Below are 23,128 nucleotides of genomic sequence, written 5' to 3'. Positions count from 1 at the left end.
AATCATATCTATGTTAGTTAAAAAGGATCAAAGTTTAGGTAAAATCTTCCTACAAAGTTGTATATTTTCTTGGATTAAAACCAACTGAGAGGAGAAAAAAAATGAAAGTAAAGACCAATAATAACCCCCATGCAATTACCATATCAAGCAATAAACCACAATTTGTGTTTCACATCTGAGGTCTGGTTAGTATAAAATAAAGATTCTAGTTTATCATTATTCAAGTACTTTGTCTCCTAAACCTTTACATTTTCAGCTTTTTTATGAGAAATTTTGTTCTTAGTGTCTGGATTTATATTTGTCCAGGCATGTATCAATCTTGCCTTCCCATGTACTGAGGATAAAATATAATATATATATAATTAATATAATATATACAATAATCACATGTACGGGGCAGCAGGTGAAGTTTGTGGGAGAAAACTGGTATGAACAGACCTGAGAGTTTTGAATCTGAGCAAAGAACAGCCAAATACTCATAAGCACAATACAGCAGACACTTTGTGAGCTGTATTTCCTATAAATAATGTTGATCTTTTGCAATAATGCCCTATTTTATATTTTTTCTGGTTTTTGGTAGAAAATATACATTTATTGAGAAAAATTTAGAGCACAGAAAAAGGACAGAGAAAAAAACCAAGAGAAACCAATGACGAAGGTATTACTTAGAATAACAGCAATAATTGTTGTTGCTATTTTGGTGTATTTTTCTTTTATGTCATATATTCATTCACATATTTAACAGTATTTAAGTAGATCGGGTCCCCACCTTCATACGCTTTATCAAACAAGTTTTGTAGCCTGCTTTTTCTTCCCCTCACTTCACATTATGCCATGCACGTTCATTCTGCAGTTGTTCTTTGAAAATATAAATTTTCCCAGCTGCATAATATACTGTTGTATAAATGCACAAGGACTTATTTAATAAATGCCCACTGTTGGCAGTTAGATTATTTCATATTTTTCACTACAATAAAAAAAATTTTAATTCAGACTTTCAGACTATTGTTATCCTTTCTTTTTGTTATTATTTTTTTTGAACAGATTTCTACAATTGAAATTAAGTTTGGAGAGTACAAATATTTTTAAGGCTCTCAGTGCTCATTTCCAAATTGATTGACAGAAAGCTTATATACAATACAGACAGAATATTTGTCTATACACCTGCATACACATACATATGCTTTTATATCTATATGTTGAGGATGCAAGGAAGAGTAGTGGCTGATGATAAGACTTATAAAAATGTAATGTTTCTTTCATTTTACTTATTTTTTCTTTTTTTGGGGGGGTTTGTTTGTTTTTTGTTTTGAGGGAGAGGTAATTAGGTTTATTTATTTATTTTTAGAAGAGGTACTAGGGATTAAACCCAGACCTTGTGTGTGCTAAGCATGTACTCTACCACTTGAGCCATACGCCCACTCCTGTTACTTTCATTTTAATTTTAGTTTTGATATTTAATGATAAATATGAAATACTATGATTTATTCCATATTTATGATTCAAAGTGTTACAGGGAAGCATGAAGAAACAGGGTAAATAAAGCATTTTTTAAAAAACTCCCCATTTAACTAGATCCATCATTCTGGCATTTTAATAATATGCAGATGTCTTGACTCTTTGACTTGGATTGGATGCTGGAAAAAGCAAATCTTTGCAATTTGGATCTTCCTCCATGGCTATTCAAATTATGCTACTCTTGCACACCACTGTAGCTGTGAGATGGTGTTCACCATGACCTTTCTTGAAGTCTTCAAGTCTCAATCTGACACCTCTTTTTAAGATAGGAAACAGGCTATTAAAAGCTGTCTCCTTGACTAATGCAAGCCACTAGCAACCTTAAAAACCATTAAGTTAGTATAAAAAAATAAAAAACTATACCTCCAAACACTAAAGCCATGTTGCTAGGATGATTTTCAGGGTACTAGTTTTCTGAAGTTAAAAAAGATCTAGCTAATTGCTTCCATAAGAAAACAAAAATAAACAAACAAAAAAACATGAGTATGGTAAGAGAGTCAGGTGGCCTTGACTATCCTGACCAGTTTACCATTATTTACAGACATTATCTCAAGCTGATCACAGACCAAGGACTATAAGCATTATTCTAAAGAAAATTGTTCTGTGATATGCAAGAGTCTTGGACTTGAAAGCAATGAGTGATGGTTCATTCCCAGAGGAGAGGAAAACATTGGGAAGAAGGGAAAATTGCTTCTTTCTCTTAAACTATTCATCAAACTGATGTCTCTTGATGATCTTAAATGACCAAATCTAAAGTTCTTAACTTCCAGATTTGAGGAGTCCAATGTCAACTATTAAGAGCACTCAGAACTTCAGACTCTTCTTCCCCAAGGCCTATAATCACCAGCCCTTCAATAGGAAAATCCTTCCCCTATATTGTTTTCTGAACACACTGCTGGTAGTGCTTGAAGGTCTACAGAGCTGACTCCTTTGAGGAACTTCTTGGAAGATAAGCGTTAAAACTCTCATCCTATATGGTCTTCACTTCTGTGTGGACTACCCTTGCCGTTTATGGCAGCTATAGCTGCCAGTGGTGGTGCATGCTCTCTATCCCTATCCTTTTTAGTTTCTTGATTATATGTGTACTTTAAGATTTTTTTCAGTAATTATTTGTCTGCTTTGAAAATTACCCATTCTTCAGAAAACTGACATAACTCATCAGAAAAATCTTCAGACCTGAAACACTTTGAGGGAGATTTTGAAGAGGTTTATTAAAGTATCCTAGTTTTTCCTCATTTCCTTTGGTTAATTTTTCTAAAATAACATAGTTCATTGGTTTCGCATCTATCAGAATACAATTTTATATACTATTGTCTTGAAATTTAACTTCTTCTGTATCTGCTTCACATTTTAAATTTTAATTTGTGCTCTACATTCTTTTAAATTGGAGTTTTTAGTGATTTTTATTTCATTCTTAGTAAGATTATTCTTCAAAGAACTACCTCAGTCCAATAGTAATATTTTTGTTTTCTAATTGATTGGTCTTCATAATTTTATCATTTCTACCTTCATATTTCTTTAGTTATATTTAGTTATTTAAAAAATGTTTCTTGAGCCAAGTATAGAAATCTACTTTCTTCTTAATGCTAAAAACATTTAATACTATTCATTTGCCTCTGAATATTTCTTTGGTTGCATACTACTAAATTTGACATTTATTTGGCTCTCCCTTAGGACAAAAGCAATTGAAGGAAATGTTACTTTAACAAATGACTTGGAGCACTTTGTTTAGTATCTTGTTATCAATTTCAATTTTTATTATATTTCATTGTATCTTACTCATATTTCTTTATAATTTTTGCCTTTAGAATTAAAAAATTTCCTTGTGGCTTTAGTGTATATGATTGATAATAATAATTACTATGTGAGATATTTTAAAACAATGTTTTTTGTCTATACTTAGGGTACAAAGTTGAATACATATTTATTAATCAGTAATACAAATATGTGACAAATGTTTTTTTTTACCTCTACTATAACCTTATAGATATTTATCTAGGATTGAATATTATATTCTCATAATAAATATTTATATATATGAATATTTCTAAACAAGGACTGTTAAATGAAAGATATGACTTATTTGGGAAATTGAAGTTTAGAGTTATTTTTAATATAATTAGAAAATAACAAATTTCTGAAAAAGTTCATAGAATAATTTCACTAATTTTAAAAAGCAAATTATATTTTAAGATGTCTACATTTTAACTCACCATCTGTTAAATCAATAAATGCTAGAATTTAATTTTTGCTATTACATATTAATTTCATGATTCAACTCTCCTTGACATTTGTGCTTTTTCCATCTGTCAATGTGGCCTTTAAATTTTATTTTTATATATGATATATGCATACATGCATTTATATCTCTATAAAGATCTCTATCCTTCAAAACACATGTATGAAAATCACTTAACAATATAATTATTTATACATATTTGCAAGTAAAACTTAAAGAAAGCTGAGAGAAAATAAAAACAAAATTGTACAAAGCCTAAAGGATACAACATGTGCTAGTTAAACTCCGGGCTTCAAAACTAAAATATTTGTGTTTCCTCCTCTATAAATGAATATAAAATTATTCTCATTATATAGGATGTTTTAAAGATAAAAAATGAGAAAATACATGCTAGGTAATTAGAACAACACATGGAACATCTGATGTTTATATTTTTTATTCATATTGATATTAATATGTAAATATTGATAAAAATTCTTTCCCCTGTGAAAGAAAAATGCTTTAATTTTTTGACAATACACTTAGCCATATTACTTTATACCTTTCTTTACTTCATGTCATTACTTAATATATTTAATTTTAATACATAAAACAATGGAAAATTCAAAATTATTATTTTATTTATAACTATTCTAAATTTTTCTACAACCTCTATTTAATTTGCCACTCTGTGGTTTATATTTTTACCAATTGTTTTTAATATTAGGCAAGTCATATAGACTGTTTGGTTTATTTGGTCTAATAGGAATCTCTAGTATGAATAACTCACATTTCAAGAGCACTTACTTATGCCAGGCTTGTTCTAAGCATCTCCAGGGACTAGGTGATTTAGTCCTCACTGCAAATCTATAAGGAAATGTTACCCAAGTCACACAGATGGTGCTCGCAGGGCCAGGACTTACACCCAGGCCATCTGTTTTGAGCATCAGTGGTTTTCGTCACTGCACTGCAATTGGACAACCTGGTGATCTACCTTAATCTGGAATTATAATAGCACTTGCTTCCTAAAAGCTGGTCTCTAGGTCATTCATCACTGTTTCTATCACTGAAAAGTGGCAGATTCTCTTTCTTTGGGCCACATAGGAAATTATCGCAGCCTCTAGAGGATTAGAGATGAAAAAAGATTCTAGGAGTCAAGCCTGCAGCATTCTGATGTGCTAAATTCTTCCCTTATGAACTCTTGGTGGACCATGATCCATGGTACTCCTTAACACTCCACAGATAGGAATTTGCCCTTAAAGTGAAGGCAAAATTTTTGATAAATTCAATGTGAGATATAAATGTAAATTTAAGCAAAGTACTTTGCCAAAAGCACAATTAATCAGTTTTCATTTTGTTGAGAAAATCAAGCAGGTATATTTTAACAATATTACATGTGCAAACTATTGTTAAATTAAATTGTTTTAGTAGTGAGTAGGAAATATCTACTTAAATTGTGACCATAAACACTCTTTGTCAACGTAGAATTGAGAGCATCTGGAACCCTTTAATTTAGTGTTTCAAACAGTGTAAACAACTCCTCAATAAATGCCCTTGATGTGAATGTGTGAACTGAGTGCTTGCTGCCACTACTGAAGCCTTTTAGAGTTCAGTCATCTTTGTTTAGATTGCAAATATCAATTCTAGTTTTATTGAGCTTATTTTGTCTTCCCTCCGTCCCCAGATATAGATCATTCTGATGAGTTAATCCATTTATATTATGAACATACTATAGTACAGAGACATTTTTAAGCCCTCTAATATTTGGAATGTAACAAATACACTGAGAGGAATATCGCTCTGTGTAACTTGTTCCTTCACTGGTTTGTAGAGTTGATTGTCTAATCTATCTGGTTAGGCCTCTGTCTCACTCCTTTATTATCATTCTATCTAAAGTAATTTCTTTTCTATCTATTCAGTGGAAGAAAAGCAGAATTTAAGAGTCAGTGAGGAGCTTTACTACACTGTTAGGACCTCCAAATAAACAAGTGAAAAAACAAATATAGAATGGTTGCTAGTCAGACTGTTTTCCCAGCCAAACAAACCACATTCTGGTTGTTTTAAATATCAGATTCTGATTTTATCCCAATAGTCTTCCTAAAATATTGAAAGAGTAAAAGTATCTGCATATGATTTACTCCCGATTTACAATGACCTTGGCCCAATAATGAAAGACTAGCAAAAGACTGGGTAGGGGGAAAAAAAAAAACCAACCTAATTCCTGACTTTCTTGACAAACCCTTAAAATAGCAGGTTTTTTTTAGTATTTGAGCCTGAAGTCTAGGTATCAATTACTAACAAATAAGAGGCCTCAGGACCTCTCAACGACAGTGATTACAAAGGAAGGCTTCTGGAACATTCTTTCCACCCAACTTTGAAAGGATCAATTTGTTCCTTTTCTTTTTATTCCCAGTCAAAATGCTGATAAGTTCAGTTAAATTCCTGCAACTTCACTGAACTTTGTAATTAGGTATTATACTGCCAAAGCTTAAGCCCCTCAATAGGACCATCCAAGTTATATAATTATACCAGTTAGCTGAGTATTCTGCTGTCTTCTGAAGCAAGGCAAATGCACTGAAGCATGTGTTCTATCAGATTAGGCATGAGGAGTCTGTCTCTAGAAATGATGAAATTGACCCCTATCTCCATCATCTCTTTTATGATTGGATAAATTTGTTTTCACTAAGTAAGCTAATATGATCTAGTTATGTCAATTTTGAATCAAGACTTTTATAAATGGAAACAAAAGAGGACAACGTCTGACTAAGTTCAGACTGACTAGAGTTCAGTCTTCTGTAAGTCATTCCATATGCTATTTTTTCCCTGAAAATCCAAAAGAATATTCGAAAATATGTTAGATTTCAATCATCTATCTCTAAGGTAATCTTTTCTTAACCACATTAGGAAGACTCTTCAAAATACTATGGGCGGAAATAAAATGTGAACTCATGTTAGTATTAACATTTATTGAGTTCTTACCCTATACCAAGCACTGCTACAAACTCCACATACATAATCTAATTTCTGCTTCCAAACAACTCTCTGAGATAGGTACTATCATTATTGACATTTTCAAGATTATAAAACAGAGTATAAGTGAGGTTAAATGACTGGCTCAAGTTTATAGAGCTAAGTAAGTAGCAGAGACCTTCAGTCTTATTCCAGAATCCAGAAGCCTCGCAAAACAATGGCTATGGCTCCAGGCTGTGGAGTCAGAATGCTTGGTTTTGAATTCTAAATCTGCCACTTTTTAGCTGTGTGACCTGGGGCATACTGACTAACCTTTCAGTGCCTATAGGTAAAATGGGGATGATAACAATACCACTGTATCTCATCAGGTTATTGACAGGAATAAATGAGAGAGAACATGTCACTGCTTAGACAGGGCCTACATGCTGGCAAGCACTCCAAAACATTAGCTATTTGTATAGCACACTTTTGTAGCATGGAAGGCATGAGAACTTCATTCTTACAACACTGTTCATAAATTTGGCACAGGGATGGTCCTTGAGTGATTAATGATTATCTTCAGGCCAAATATTACAATGGAAAAGCTTATGTTTATTTAAAATTCTACCATATTGTCCCAATATTTCTTGTAATAGTCACCAGTTATTTATTAAGATAGGAAGAAATGAAGAAAGATTAGAAGTACACAGAACCTTTCTGAGAGGACTAATTGCATCTCTTTTTAGGTTTTCCCTCCAACTCTCTCATGATCAAATGAGCCCTCTCATTTTAGATTGCTCATTTTAGAGGGCATTGAAAAAATCATCCTAAGAGGTCACAGTTGGGGATTTCTCCTACAAGGGTGCACCTCAGCACACAGAATGTTATATATGCATCTTTTACATGCTTATCCTTAAACTGTTTATCTGGCACATCGACAGGCAGCTGGTGGAACAAATAGGAAATCCTGGGAAGCACATTCATTTTTAAAGTGTTAATGCACCCAATCCAAGAGACAGTAATGTGCTTCCATCCGTTCAGATCCCCTTTAATGTTTCGAATTGGAGGGCCATAATTTAAATGAAATGCATTATCCAACCTGGAAGGTATTCCGCATCCTAAATATTTAATTGATTTCTCCATCAGGAGAAGATAAGCCTACACAATAAGCAGATCCCATCTATATGTAAGTCTCCGATTAATAGTGTCTCTAATTTAGGGTAATTTAGGAGTTTACAACTTATAAAATGGCTATTTCTTCCACATGCCTTCCAAAGTACCAAGAGGATTGTGTCTAGATTAACTGCAAACAGCAGACAATCCTCTGTGTATAATGAAAACTCAGAGTCAGCATCATCCAGCCATGCACCTATAATTTGAGATCTCATCTGAATATTTTTCACAAGGGGCTTCACATCCAAAGTAATTTGAAATGGCAAAGGGAGAAAGTTCTAATTGTTGCATATCCCTATTAAAAAAGTTTAACAAGTCAAGTTCATTCCTGCTGATTTTCACTTAGTTGGGTCTTAGCTAACTGAGTGAGGAAGATAAATCAAGCTACTTGCAGATTTTCCTAATGGTGCAAAGTTTGGCACCCTGAGGACTATGGCAATGTCTGTTATTACACTCGTGAAGGAGAGAAGTGGAACAAGACTGTGGGTGGCTGGATCCATATGAGTGATTTATTACCCTGGAATCCACTTAAGTCACTTCCGGATAAGCACATAAGTGCCAAAGTTTACGGTCATTTCCAGTGTAAGAAAAGAACAGGGCACATCTTAACATACAAAACAGATATATTGTCTGGAGAAATCGACATTTTTTTCTGAGTTTACCAGCAAATTGGAAAATTTGAGTTTAGACATTTAAATATATCCTTGAACTCTGTTTAAATATGTTTAATTGTGATTTTATGAGGTCCTTTCAATTCCGCTTGTTTTTAGGGAAAAAAGATGTGGATGTTCTGTTAAATTTTATTTTGGGATTTGGGGTCTGAAACTAAAGACATTAAAAATTTAGTGGCATGTCAGAAATATAATTTTTTGATGTTAAATTTACATTTTCTGTGACAGTTTTTCTCTGTATTCTTGAAAAGCCACTTTGTAGATAGCTTAATTTTTGTTTAAATACAAATTAGAATCAATTTTCTGGGGAAAAATAATCAGTAAGCTCCTGTTCTCCACAACAAAGAAAATACATTTGTAGACATATTCGAGTAATTTAAATCCCTCAATGCTTTTTTGAGCAAGTCCAAGGAGATTTGAAGACTGACATTTCGTACTTTGTTATTCCCGAGAGGCACACGTACGATCATCTTCACTGAGGTCTGTTACCGTCCCTGCTGAATTAATATGCATTTTTGTTAACTAATCTTGAAACAACAGGAATAAAGTTTATCCAGGTCTTTTATACCTCAGAGAACAAAACAAATACTACAAATCTTTAGAGAGAAAGAATATACAAAAGGGCTTGAGGTGAATATTTCAAAGCAAATACTCTTTAAATGATGTGCAAATTATTTCAGCTCTTGAGCATGATTTATGAAAGGGGATTAGCCCACTGAAATAAGAACCAGGTTTAAACTGTTGGGTTTCAAAGTCACAGATGAGAAGTGGTTACAAGAAAAGGAAGGAGAAAGGCAATAATAATGTAGAGGAGGGGTTTGTTTTAGTTTTTCCTCTAAACTGACTCACCTTAAATTAAGTGTCATGAATTGTTGTACTTAACTGCAGTAGAAAATACTGCATTTCTCCTCTAATTTTCTCTCAAGTTAAGAGTATAATAATTAAGAAATGATACTGGAATTTATATTTCAGCAAAAAAGTCTCTACTTGCCATGAGAAAAATATCATCAAACTGTGTTAAACAAAACTATTCAAGCTGAAAAGGATAACTTTTGAGTCTTGAGTCAGAGAACATTTTTTTTTCCAATTCACAAGTCATATCTACAGTAACACAACATAATAGGTTCTAATATTCCAATATACTCAAGAAAGAGTTAAAAGCTTCTTCTAAAACTTATGAAAATGATTGCTTTTATGTAACTGTAAAGAGTATTAAGTGAGTTCACTTCTTATGATTCTGTAATGACCTGCTATTACTATTCTGGAAGGTAAAGGAAATTTTAATGATTCCACTTGCATGTGATTATACACTTCTTGACTAAAATTCTGGATTTTGTTCAATAAAAAGTAGTTAAGCAAAAATTGTATGGGTTCTCAATCAAACCATTCTGCGAAATCAGTTATGGCTAATTTAAAAATAAGGCATGGAACCTCAATAACAAAGCTAGGTACTGAATAGGAAAAAAAAAAGATTAATTATTCTCTTGTAAGCTGTCCTGGAGTGATAAAACTAAATAACTGTAGTACATCCAGGCACTACTAAAATTTTGAGGAAACTCTTTCAATCTGTCTCATTAACATCCAATAAATTTTTAAAAGCCTGGATATTTAAGGGGAAATTTGTGAGAAAGAGTCTTACTTAGAAAAGTATTACCATTTACCCAGTTCAGTTTGCATTTCCTAGAATAAATAAAGGTGGATCTGAGAAAATGATGCTTTACTTCTAAGATAGTCATTATTAGCTCTTTCTAGTGAGTGAAATCTCATACAACTAGAAGGATTAATCAGACTTTATTTTGAATCTATTTTTTATTTATTGATAACTAAATTGTGAGCCTACTTATTAGTTTCTTTTCTTTTCTTTTTTTTTTTTTTGGAATTTTTCCAAACTACTTCACTAAAGTGTATGCTGGTGGGCCTTGGTTGTTTTGGTAGGCACAACAGATAAACTTACTCAGTGAGTAAAATCACTAAGTCGTGGCTCATTCAGAATTATGACATCTTACCTAAAAGGCCAGTGGGAAGTGAATTCAGGTACTCAAGAACAACATGAAAATAAAAGACATTTAAGCTATAAAATACTGTTAGGCTTGCATCTGGAGAAGAGAAATAACAGAAAGAAGGCTATGTATGAGATTATGTATTCTTACAAGAGTCAAATGGAAAATAAGAGGTAAGCAGCATTTCAAATGGAGTTTACACAAGAGCACATCCAGGAAATTCATGAATTTCTTCCAAGGAATTGTTCGGAGCTTTGGTTTTTTGGCTGTTGGTTTTGGTGAGAGTAGTTTACTCTTGGCTTAATTTTTATTATTGTTGTTATTGTTTGGCTAGAGCTGTTGACTTTTGACATGGATAATTCAGAGTTCATGACTTGGGTTTGGCTCAGGCAAAAGTTACAAGGAAAATATAAGTCAGTTTTGTCTCAGTCTGCAATCAGGAGTTGAAAGGGGTTGATGAGATAAAATAAATATTCACCATCCAAAATCACTGTTATGGCATAGCCATATGCAGAGTTATTTTACATAAAGAGAGAACAGACAGCTCTTCTACATAAGTAGCTCTTGTAAAGTCTCAGAGGCCACTCTCTGGCTCAGGACTTCCAAAAACATACTTAGAGGACTTATTTTTGTCATATGGGAGCATGTTTCTCAAACTTTAATGTGCATATAAATCACCTGTCAACTTACAGATTAGTAGGGTTAGGATGGGACTCCAAATTCTGTATTTCCTAATAAGCTCCCAGGTGATATTGTTGCTGCTGGTTCTTGGACCACACTTTAAGTAGCAAGAATCTAATAAGATCCTAAAAGAATGACATACAGGATGCAAGTTCTGCTGAAATCCTAGGCTTCCTGATGTTGTGTCCCCCCCCCACCCCTACCACCACCAAACCACAGAAGCAGTGGGTATTTGGAAACTGCCAAGAATCCTTCTAATACATGTCAAGAAAACCTGTAATATCCCCTCAGAAGTCTCTGGAATTTTCTCCCTTCTCCATTCCCATTGCCTAGTTTCAGCCCGTATGTTATGCTATTCGGGCCACTGTAATAGTTTCCTAATTACCTCATCTCTGAGTTTTCACTTTTTCGTGCTACTTATCACTTTGCCATTCTCCACATTTCCACCAAAATTATCACGTTGAATATCAGATCTGTTAATGTCTCCTGCCTGCATAAAAGTCTGTCATTACTGCATATAGTGTAAATCCAAATTTTTTAGCATTCCTTGCAAGACCTTTTGCCAAAGTTCCCTGCTCATTTCCAACCTGATCTCCAGTTGTTGCTCTAATGTTTTATGTACTCTAGGTTCACCAGTCTAGGGTATTCTCCAAACATGTTATGCACTATAGTTCTTTCTTCTCTACCTTAATATGTACGCATTTTCTTTTCTGTCATACCTCTCTTCCCAATTTGAATAACTACCAGTGTTTCACAGCAGCATTAAACTCCAGCTAACTTTTGCTTTCCTTTGTTGCCTTCCTTCCCCTGGCTCTCTACCCCCAACTCCTACCTTGCCTCCAATACAGCCTTAAAAACTCTAAGTTAGCACCCACAGAAGAACATCAAGAGTAACTTGTGATTCTTTCAAATAAAATAGGAGGCCAGAATCCATGATAGAAAGATGCTGAGAGGAGAGCAACTTTAAGTAAAGGGACTAGGATTTTCCCTTTTCCCTCCCCCAAGATCTTAGTCGTTTTTATCCCTACTGTATAATATAACACTTGTTTGTACATGATTTTGCTAGGCACAGAACATGTGACCTGCCAAAAATATACCCCTGCTTTGAGATTTATAGTTTTAAGAGAAAACTGAGAAAGACATACAAATAGTGACCTTAAGATATCAAACCAGCACAAGTAGTCATGATGAAGAAATAATCTATTATTGTTCTTAAAAATGTTTCAAGGGTTTTATCTTCAATTTTAGCACAGAATGAGAAGCATGTTGATAATGGTTATTTGAATGTCCTCATTCACTCATTAACTAATTTAACACTGAACATTCTTGAGTACTCTGAAATATCATCAAACCACTCTGCTAGTTGCAGATAAAGGTAAGTTAGACAGAGTCCTCTTCAGAGGCTGGCAGTCTGGTGGGTAGACAAATAGGCATGAATAATTAGCTTGTTGTAACACTTCAGCAATTTGCAGCAGTAGAAATCTTCACTGAATAGTGTAGGAAAACCATGAAGAATCTCCTAACTAACCACAGAGGTTTGGGAAAGTTTTCTGGAGCAGGTGTGGCTTGAGCTGAGTCATACAGGATGTTAATTTAGCAAAGAGAAGACCTTGAATTAAACGTAAAAGTCAGCATACAGTACCATGCATCAGGAATTAAAAGTATCATTTCCCTGGAACATATACCATGGGTCAGAGAAGGGTGAGAAAAAACTGGAGAAGGGGATACAAGTCACAAAGAATTTTCTATTGAGGAACTTGGACTTGAGCTATTTCAATGCAGTGATTTGATTAGAAATTGTTCTTAACCTTTGACTTCAGTTTGGAGACACCGCCTCTGATGGCACCATCCCAGTCCTACAATTTCTAGGTCCTAAAATTTCCCAGTCCCACAACTTGCATCTACTATTTTGCCTCTATTTTTTAGGCCAATTAATTTTGTATACAAAAAGGGTATATTTATTTACCCTTATGAAATTGGGTAGCAGGAGTATTTGGCTTTAGGTACTATGTAAATAATCAAAGAGAGATGAGCTGGCAGACTGATTTACCATTCTCAAGTCATCCATTAGCCATTTCTTGAAGGAAGCTGGGTCCGTCACATTTTATTGCATTTGGATGGAAAGAGCTGGTATTTTTGGATACAACTCATAATTTGGGGTGAAGGCAACACCTGGTTTTCCCTGCATGGATGTGGGCTTTACTATGATAAAATGAGAAATCAACTTACTTTCCAAGAAAATCTCATCGATTATACATATTTACATTTAAATGTTTGATTCTAAGCATCCTATTGGGCCCATTTGGAACACTGAAATAAATGCATTAGAAAGTGATTTTTTTTTAAAAAGAATTTTAAAGAAAAGTAGCATTATTCCTATACTCTATAAACAAAAAGGAGTATGCCAAGTAAATCCTGTGTTCAGAAAGAGTTGATCATTTGCACTCAAAAGAATGCTTTTCTCTGCACAGGGATTCACTGTAAGAATGCTTTGAATATGATGTTTAGTTAAGATATTTTAAACTTAATTTGACACTAGTGAACAAATATTATATACCTAACTATATAAGAAAATGTTAATATATGCTCATTTTAGGGTCACGTAATAAACAGAGAGGAAACTTTCAGAGATTTAAAAACATTATTTTTTATATTGTTTATAATCACAGTAGTGTATTAATGCTAAGGAAATATTGCTTGAGAGTTAGAGCAAAGAGCCCTCTAGATTTGGCCTCCTATTGAAAGAAAGATGCCATTTGACCTAATGAAATCAGAAATTGATTAAATGCAGTTCATCTAAGGGGAAATATGGTCAGGGAGTTACTGCCAGGGTCAAGAGGAGATGGGGTGATCTAGTGCTTGAGTGCTGATAGGGTTAGATAGACTTTCAGAGTAGCTGATTCTACAAGATACATGACAATGGACACCAACAGGTCAGAGGGCAAGATCAACCCCTTAGATGGGAAGGAAGAGATTAATCAGGACATTCTTTGCTCCTCTTATAACTAAGTCCTCTTATCCAATGATTCATGGAGAACTGAATGTTTTGAAGAAACTGTAATCTATGGGTCCCAGGAAAGCCGGAGTTACTGCAATCTTGGGAACACATGTCAGAACAATCGCTGTGGCTTCACAGTGCTTTGGTGAAGCCCTGGAACCTTCCTGAATAATACTGTTTTGACAAAGTAATTTAGATACCTGATTATCAAGTGTGAATCTAACCTTTACTTTTTTTTCCTCATAATGTTTAAATCTTCCAGGTTTGGCAATGTAAACTTTTATTTAAAATTTTCATTTTTTTCTTCACCAAACCGGAATATTTTTAAATAAAGAACTCCCTTAACCAATGGAAAACAGTCAGGGAGAAAACTGACACTCACTGTTCCTTAGATACTATCTTATGACTTTGGTAAAAACAAAATTATTTTTTATTTTCACACTATAGATCAATGGTTTATTTTTCTCAGTTGGATATTGAATGGAAGTGGTGCCAGGGTGGCAATATTGGCTTTAGGAGGAAAAAGAATCAGGTAATTGACCATCTTACCTAAATCTGAAACCCTTTGAAAACACAGTACCCATAATAGTCTACACAATTATTACGACTTTTTTTTTTTTTGTATCCAGGTAGGAGTTTTTCTCTTCTTCAGAGCTGAATATAATTTATTTGTGTAATTTTAAGATTGTTTTCATTTTCTTGGCAGATGGCTTATTCATCGTATTATTTTCATGCATTGGCAAGATTAGACTATTTTATACAAACTTCTTAATAAGAAGAAACTTTAATATACGTATTTATATGAGTCTCAAGAAAAAGCCTCATAATATGTGTTTCAAACAATTGCTAATTACATATTTATCCAAGAAACTAGTATGAATTTTCCATTTTGGATAAGAATAAACATTTTACAAACTTTCTTAATTATATAGTTGTCAGAAGGTCGCAATAGTCACAAGAAAAAAAAACTGGCTTTTGGGGAAAAAGTAGGAAAAGGATGACTTATCAGTGTTTTATATTTAAAGGAAGTCTTAATGTAACCCATATTCAGAAAATCTGATATTTCTTCTACAATTTTCAAATTGCAATTTGTATATATTCTTTTATTGAACTGTGAACCTGAGTAATGCCTAATTGTATGTGTGTGTATGTGTTTACTCACTTTTAATTGTGAAACTTTCAAACATACAGAAAACAATAGCACCATGACCACTTGTGTAGACACCATCTAGATTCAACAAATGTGAACATTTGGGACAATGCTAGACTTATCTGTCATTACATAGATTGCCCACAAAAAAATCTGCCCTTGCTGAGGACTCTCTTCCCTGTCCATGATGCAAAAACTTCCTCCCAGTCCTGTATTCTCTCCTTTTCTCACTATTTCTTCTGGCTTGGACTTTTTGCATTCCATCCCTGCCACCAAATGGGGATTTTCAGGGTCCAGGAGCCTCCTAGTCAAAGCCACCTAATTGCGTTGGTGAAGTTGGTGCGGGAGTGGGCGGGAAGGAAAAGGGAAATCAGATGGAAAGCAATGCTACTGGGAAGACAGAGCTCCTAGGGCCAGGGGTGCAACAAACTCAGAATGCGCTATTCCCTAGAAACAATACTCTAAATGACTGCGTAAGATTCAAGTGTGCTTTTGTGGCTGGTATAGATTCTTTATGAAAATGTGTTGAGTTCTAAGCAGCTAGTTTACAACTGGATTTTGAGAATACAGTCTACTTACAGTTGTGGATGGCCTGTATTATAATTATTTAGATTAGCATAAAAACTAACTGCCTTCTCTATCATACTTGTTTTCACTTGGCATGATCATAATTTGCAAGCAAATTTTTAAACAAAGATATCACTAAGTTTCACAAGCATTTTCATTTTCTACGTTGTATAAATATCTCAATCCAAGTTTTTCCATTTCTGTCTTTATTCCTGAAGCCTCGTACAACACCCTTATCACATACATCACTAAAGAACTATGGAATTGGGAAATCCATATCTCAGTATTTTTAGAATTTCACTCAGAACACATTTGGTTTTTATGATACCTTAATCAAAAGACAGCTAAAAGGATACCGATTTCCTTCTGGTTCTATAAATTTTGATTGTATTCTTCTAACTTATGTTCATTTTGAGTTGCTTATTTATAATGCTAAGTATCAATTTTGAATAGAAGTTATCCAAGATCTCCACACATGGATTTTACAGCTTAGCAGTTGATTACCTATCAGACATATTACCCCTAAAGCATAATCTAAATACAAAAACAATTTTTAAAAATAGAAAGTACAGATGAATGGAGCCAAGAATTTTAGTTGTGTACCTTCAGACGTACCAGCTAATGAAAAACAATAAACATATGAATGAGTGAATAAACTAGAGTTACGGCTAAAGTCATAGCAAAATGGCTAGATGCTGAATCCTTTTCAGCACCTGGAACTCCTTAATGACCCACTCTTCGGGGCATAAAGGATCAGGAGTATCTCTTGGCTCCCTTGTACTGTTTGCTGGTGTGCTACTCCCAAGAATGCCCTGGCTGCCATTTCCACCTGGGGAGTCGCCAAGGGAAAGAGCAGCCGCTCACATTTAGATGTTTGCAGCCATAACTCCCATATCCAATTCTGTGCACTCAGGGAGAGGATGTCAAGTACACATACCCTGCTCCAGTCTTCCATCAGACACCACCCTTGGCTCATGCCCTATTTTGGTGCCATCTGCATGGGGACACAGAGGATAACAATAAGAGCTCCTACTTACTGAGTGCCTGCTGTGAGCTAAGTATTTACATATCTAATTTCAAATTCTCACTCGATCCTACAAGGACAGCAGTAGACCCATTTTTGCAGATCTAGAAAGTAAAGCTCAGAAAAATTAAGAAACCACTCCAAGATTTGTTGGATTTATATTTGAGTCTTTCCCCTTTGTCTTCAGGGGAAGACACTTTTCCTTCCTCGGAAAAATATGTTAGCATTTTCTTTGATTGACTCTCCACTTTCCGTAACAGCCCTCCCTGGAGAGCTGCTCTCCCACTCTCATCCCATGCTGGTGTCCTGAATTTCCCACAGTGATTTGGCCCTTACATTGAATTTTCTGGCTTCTTGTCTGTTAGACTCAAATGATATCTTAAAATATCTGATCAGTACTTAATAGCGTTGGCAGGTTAGAATCACATTTTAAAAAGGGAAGTACTTTAAGCACTTGAATTTCTGAATTCACTCATTGAAAGTACATTATTTTTTTCCCATGTCATACAGAGAAACTGGACAATGAAATGACCACCTGTTAGCTGCTAATGATGTTCACATGCTTTTAAAAAAAGTAATTCTGGCTTTATCTGTCTACAATCTTGGCGACAAAACTCATGGGAACATCAAGGGCACAGGAAGCCAAAGGCAGCAAACTGATAATAAAGTTTGTGCTTAGACTTCTAATAAGGAAGGAGATACTGTGAATCTCTAATTCCACATAATTATTCAATCTCAAGAGGATGACATAAAACCGAATGAATGTTTTAAAAACCCAAGTTTGGGTGTTCAAATCTGGGACTGAGATCAGAGAGGTTTCACAGAGCCTATTTCCTACTTGAAAAAAAATATTTTTAAAAGTATTAAATATAAAATATGCCAATCACTATTTCAAATGCATAGTCTAATTTGATATTGTGTGGATGGGTCAATCATTGTGCCTTTCAAATGAAAATGAATACGTACATACTGAATGAACTTAACTCAAAATAATAGATGGATATTAACTGTATCCTACGTTGCAAAAAATATACTAGCCCTAAAAAAGACGTGCAACTATAAATATCCACCAAAATACAGAAAAGAAGCATCTTCTAAAATTAGGGCTAGCATTAAAGATTAAATGACCCTTTTAGTTTAATGGTGAAATAAAAGTCCAAAGACAACATCTGGTTTTAATTCCTTTGCTGATATGTTTTTGAGTCCCTATTTTAGTTTATTGATTTATATGGATCTCATTTTTAATGTAATATTTCCATACAAGTCCAAGATTGATATAAACTTTAATTTTTATTTGTTCACTTCACTATAGTGTGATGGTTAAAAGGACAGACTAATATCGGATTGTTTGGGTTTGACACTTGTCTCTGTAACTTGTCTTTGAACAAGTTGCTTTAATTCTCTGTGTCTCAGTTTCATCATCTATAAAACAGGGTTAATAATGGTACCTATGTCATTGGCTTAGGAGAAGGATTAAGTAAATCAACATAAGACAAGCACTTACAACAATGCCTGAATGGTAAATACTCAGTATTTGTTAGCTATCATTATTTTTTAACTGCAAAGAAAAAGCCGTCTATGAGGTCATTGTTTAATTAAGTATATTTTGAAATGAACAGAATGAATCATATGTCTCTTTCCTTGTCTTTAAGGCAAGGTTGAATTTAAGCCCAAAATAGACAAATAATTATCTTTCCCAGTTAAAAAAAAATTCTAAAGAGAAGTGCTGGTATTCATACCCATAGGAATTTTGTTTCCTAACTATGGTCTGAAACACCTCAATGGACTACTGCTAACACAGAATCCATTTACCTCAATGTTTCTCAACACACTTTTACAAACCTTAAATTTCTCCTGAGCTTTAGGCTTTGGAAATGTGTCACAGTCTCCTCCAAACTGACAACTACATCTGAGATTCCAGAGCTACTGCTCATTGTCTCATACGTCCTTTTATATCTACTACAAAATGTTTATGCAGTTAACATTAACTCTGAACTCACGATTGAATTCTGATTCTAAAATCTGTCCCATATGAAGTGGGACAATGACCAGGAATTAAAGAGGAATCTTCAAATGAGATAACTCCAAATTAGGCCAACATATGAAATTTTTTTTAAATGGCATTGCTAATATTCCACAAATAACTTAATTTGAAAGCACCATACAGTATAAGACATTGATATTGATAATTTTAAGCTCTAACTTAACACAACTGGCTAAATAAATATGTATCTAGCAGTTGCTGAAATTATGGTATAGTTCTTTGAATAATGATAATTTTGAAAGGCTGCTCCTACTCAAAGTTGTTTTTAGATTTGGGCTCCTAATAATTTAGATTTGGAAGATACGTTATCACATATAACTTCTTGTCATGGGGGTGAGTGTGCATGTATATTTATATATACATAAATATAATATATTATTCCCTAATGCACACAAATATATATATAGTCATCGAGCATATTTACTCATGTACATATGTAGATATTCTATACTCAGCCTTTCTCTGCTTCCTGGGTTCTCCTTAAATTCAAAAAGCTACAGTATAACTATACTGATCTTTGGTCAGAGGGAAGTGGCAGGAAAAACAGTGATGCAGAATATTGCAGGGAAGCGGGTATAGCTCAGTGGCAGAGCTTCGGCCTGCAGAAGATTGGGGGTAGCTAGGTAGCTGATCCAGGAAAGGTCTATAACTTTTAAGACTTCAGGAAATTATTTTTCTCTGATTCCAGAGATATCTACTTGTTCTTTCAGGAGGTTGAGACCCCTACCAACCCTGAGATACATATGACACCTTTTCATAACCCCCTTTTATTGAAGAAGTGAGGTGAAAAAGACTAAGGGATGGGCTCAAGGTCACTATATAAGGGGACAAACAGATCCTTCTTACTTCGAACTCGTTTCTCTCAGAATGTTAGAACTATGTATGACCTTGGAGGACATCTAATACACATTCCATGTTTCTAAATCTTTCTGGAGTTCTAAAAGTATGGAAAGCTGCTTAGCCTGTTGGTTTATGCTGGGCCAACTGTGCTGGTCACTCATATATCTTTTAATGTATGGAAACCAAATAGTCAGCATACCAAGGTTTGGAGACGCTTGACATTTCCCACTCTCAAAATCAATCACCAATCTGAACGCCATGGTTATTACTCAGAGATTCAGAGGTTTGCTGTAAGCAGAGACCATGACCTAGGAACAATTATTTTCTCGAAAGGCATTACCAACAATGACGTGAGCAAAGCGCCCATACTGCCCTCCAGTGCACGAATCCCCAGCTAGGAAATGGCTACCAATCTTCCATAAGTAGTATGAGTTTGGCTCAAACCTCATTTCAAAGCATTTATATTTCATAAGCAGTGCATTTAAACAAAGTTAAAATGAGCAAGTAAAAAAAAAATACTTACTTAAAGATTTTCTGTGCTCAGGTTTCTGTTCTTTTATATCACTATCATAGTGACTCAGTAATTCAGTACTGGAGGATCTCTGAATTTTGAATAATTCCAGGTTTCTTGAAGGACTGCTTGCATCCTTTGGCTGGAAATAACAATTAGATGGAATAATTTTACAAGGAAGAAAAAATTTATGAACTGTTTCTGTGATATATTTTGATGTTAGATTAAAAGGAAGTTCAAAATAAGATAATTATTTTGGGATAGGGCCCCAATACTAAGCTCAATATTCAAACTTAGTAATAATAATAATTATAAATATAATACTTACTAGATACCGTGCCTACCCTAAGCACTCCATGCATAACTCAGTCATCACAGTAATCCTATGAGGTAGGTATTATTAACATTAGCCTTATTTTCCAGACAAGGAAACTGAAGCCAAAAGAGATAAGTAATTTGCCTAAGGCCACACAGCTAGTAAATGATAGAACTGGGATTCAAATTCAAACTCAGGCAGTTTGACTCCACAGTCCAATCTTAATGACAACAAACTCTGTGTGTGTGTCTGTGTGTGTGCGCGCGTTCGTGCACGCGTGCACCCATGTGTGCTTGGATGAGGGTACTATATTGAGGATGAGGAAAAGTAAATTTGTTACTTTTTTTAAAGTTTTGATCCCAACATAATGTAATTGAAGTCTACAGTTAAATAGCAATAAAATTACACAAAAATGTTGTATTTTTATTTTTTACCTTATTAAAGCTCTCAAAAATATTTTCTCCTCAAGATTTTGCAAATACTAGTGATCTAAAATGAGATGTTTGGCCTAGAAAAAGTACAATATGAGTGGTTTTAAATAATTTGACTCTTTTAAGAACATACTCTAAGTATGTGATTTAGAATTTCATGAAGTTCTAGATATGTAATTTTCAAGAGAACAATCTAGCTTAGCTGAAACAATGAAAATCAGTACAAAGGATTATTGTTTACTGGTATTACAACAGTGAATATGGGCTTAAATACACTGATATTTATTTTCAAGAAGATGTATTACAGATTGCATATATTGAAAATGTGAAAATTCATAGTTATTAAGCTCTTGTGGGCTTTTTACAGCCTTCAGTAAATGAATGTGTTATTTCAGAAAAATAAAAAGAATGCACTGTGTTTTTGAAAGAGAAATCAAATGACATTTAGTTCCACAAGTTCTGTCTGCTGAAAACGTTTTTAGTGGACTCTATTTAAACTTAAAATAACTTAATAACTCTCAATTAGTAGGATCCATTTAAACGTACGTGCGTTATATACCTAAGAGATAGATTTAAATGACTACATTTCTAATTAATCAGGTAACAGCCAAAACAAATACATACCAATCTGTCAATTGCATTTTTGATAGCGTGGAACCAATCCAATATGATGAAGTCAATATCTGACTGCAGAAGAAACTCATTTCCTGATACCGTTGTGATCTAAAAAAACAAACAAACAAACAAACAAAAACGACAGGTAAGCAAACCATTGAACTAGATCTCTTACAGTTAAAAAATATATCCTTTTTAAAAAAACACACTTTAATACACTGAAATATTTTCTTGCATTCCCGTAATTGTCTTTCTGGGAACTGGAAGACTAGGATCATTTTGAACTGCTCTACATAAACTGTTTTTTTCATGTCATAACAAATACATTATTGTTTTAATAACAGAATGATTAAACTCAGAGTAGTCTAAAGCTGAACTACTCCAACTCATGCAGAAGCAAGCCAGGAAGTTCAGGATAATGCAGACAGTATCCACTTAAGTCAGAACCTCAGAAAAATGCACCCGGGTGTGTCAGAATTCATTCTGCACTTTTGGCTCTTTCCTGTTTGTCTTTTTTAAATCTAATAGTATCTCTATATTTGATTTCCTTTTATGGAGGGCACTAAAACAGATTATTTACCAAAGAGACTAATGCAGACTTTTCTAAAAGGTCATTCTAATGAATAACATTTGGCTATTTCTACTTTCCTATCATAAAGATCTATAGGAAAGTAATAAAGGACCAATTTCCCCACAAAGGGAGTACTTTAGAATAAAAGTTCATTTACATATTGGAACCTCTCATGGAGAGTATTTATCAAATGAACATTCCTGTTCCAGACTCTGAGGGCTGTTAAGTAGTTGGCAATATTTAGCATGCAACTATACGTTTTCCATTACAGGGAATCTTTCTCCCTGGAATTGTGAAAGAAAGATGTGATCCCATAGAATACAGAGCAATGCTCTTGATTTCACACGGTAAGGGACTACTTAGAGAAGAATTTGATTAGAGTGGGTGTGCAACACTTTTTGTATTAGACCATCAATCTGAACTGTGAAGATTTTCCCTTTGTATTATTGACTTTTTGTTTCAAAAGGAAAATGAATATTTCCCAACTACTGTCACACATCAAGCAAGGCTTCTGAGGTTTAGAGGACTGACATTTCAACATACTCAATCAGGAGCCAGTCCCCTCTTCTCAGCCTGACTTTCTCCAAATCGGAAGTGAATGCTGAAATGTGGCATAGGTTCAGAAAATCACCAATCATGCTATAAAATATCTCTGTAATTCTATCAGTAAAGTGACAATTATTACCCCAAATAGCTCACTCTGAAGGTTTTGGTGATTCTTATGGCAACATTTAATGACAACGATCCTGGAGTTTTAAAGAAATCTTTGACTACACACATACATATATATTTATTTGCATTGATTTTTGGAAAACAACTACTTAGAGATGGAACATTACTCAGTGCTGCAA

At 34.2% G+C, this 23,128-nt stretch overlaps 1 protein-coding gene across 3 annotated transcripts in view; it reads right to left on the bottom strand.

Annotated features, from left to right (window-relative positions):
• Nucleotides 1–23,128, bottom strand: part of ARHGAP15 (Rho GTPase activating protein 15) — a 574,294-nt gene that overhangs the window by 260,782 nt on the left and 290,384 nt on the right. For all 3 annotated transcript variants that reach the window (XM_006191397.2, XM_032479387.1, XM_032479386.1), the window contains exons 7-8: nt 21,716–21,814; nt 20,357–20,486 (exon numbers count right to left, since the gene is read on the bottom strand). In XM_006191397.2, the coding sequence (XP_006191459.1) occupies nt 20,357–20,486; nt 21,716–21,814 (229 nt within the window). The remainder of the gene's footprint in view (nt 1–20,356; nt 20,487–21,715; nt 21,815–23,128) is intronic.

The sequence above is a fragment of the Camelus ferus genome, chromosome 5 (assembly GCF_009834535.1).
Source record: "Camelus ferus isolate YT-003-E chromosome 5, BCGSAC_Cfer_1.0, whole genome shotgun sequence".
NCBI lineage: Eukaryota > Metazoa > Chordata > Mammalia > Artiodactyla > Camelidae > Camelus > Camelus ferus.
The sequence above is the reverse complement of the archived record's forward strand: the minus strand, read 5'-3'. Positions and strand labels throughout refer to the sequence as shown.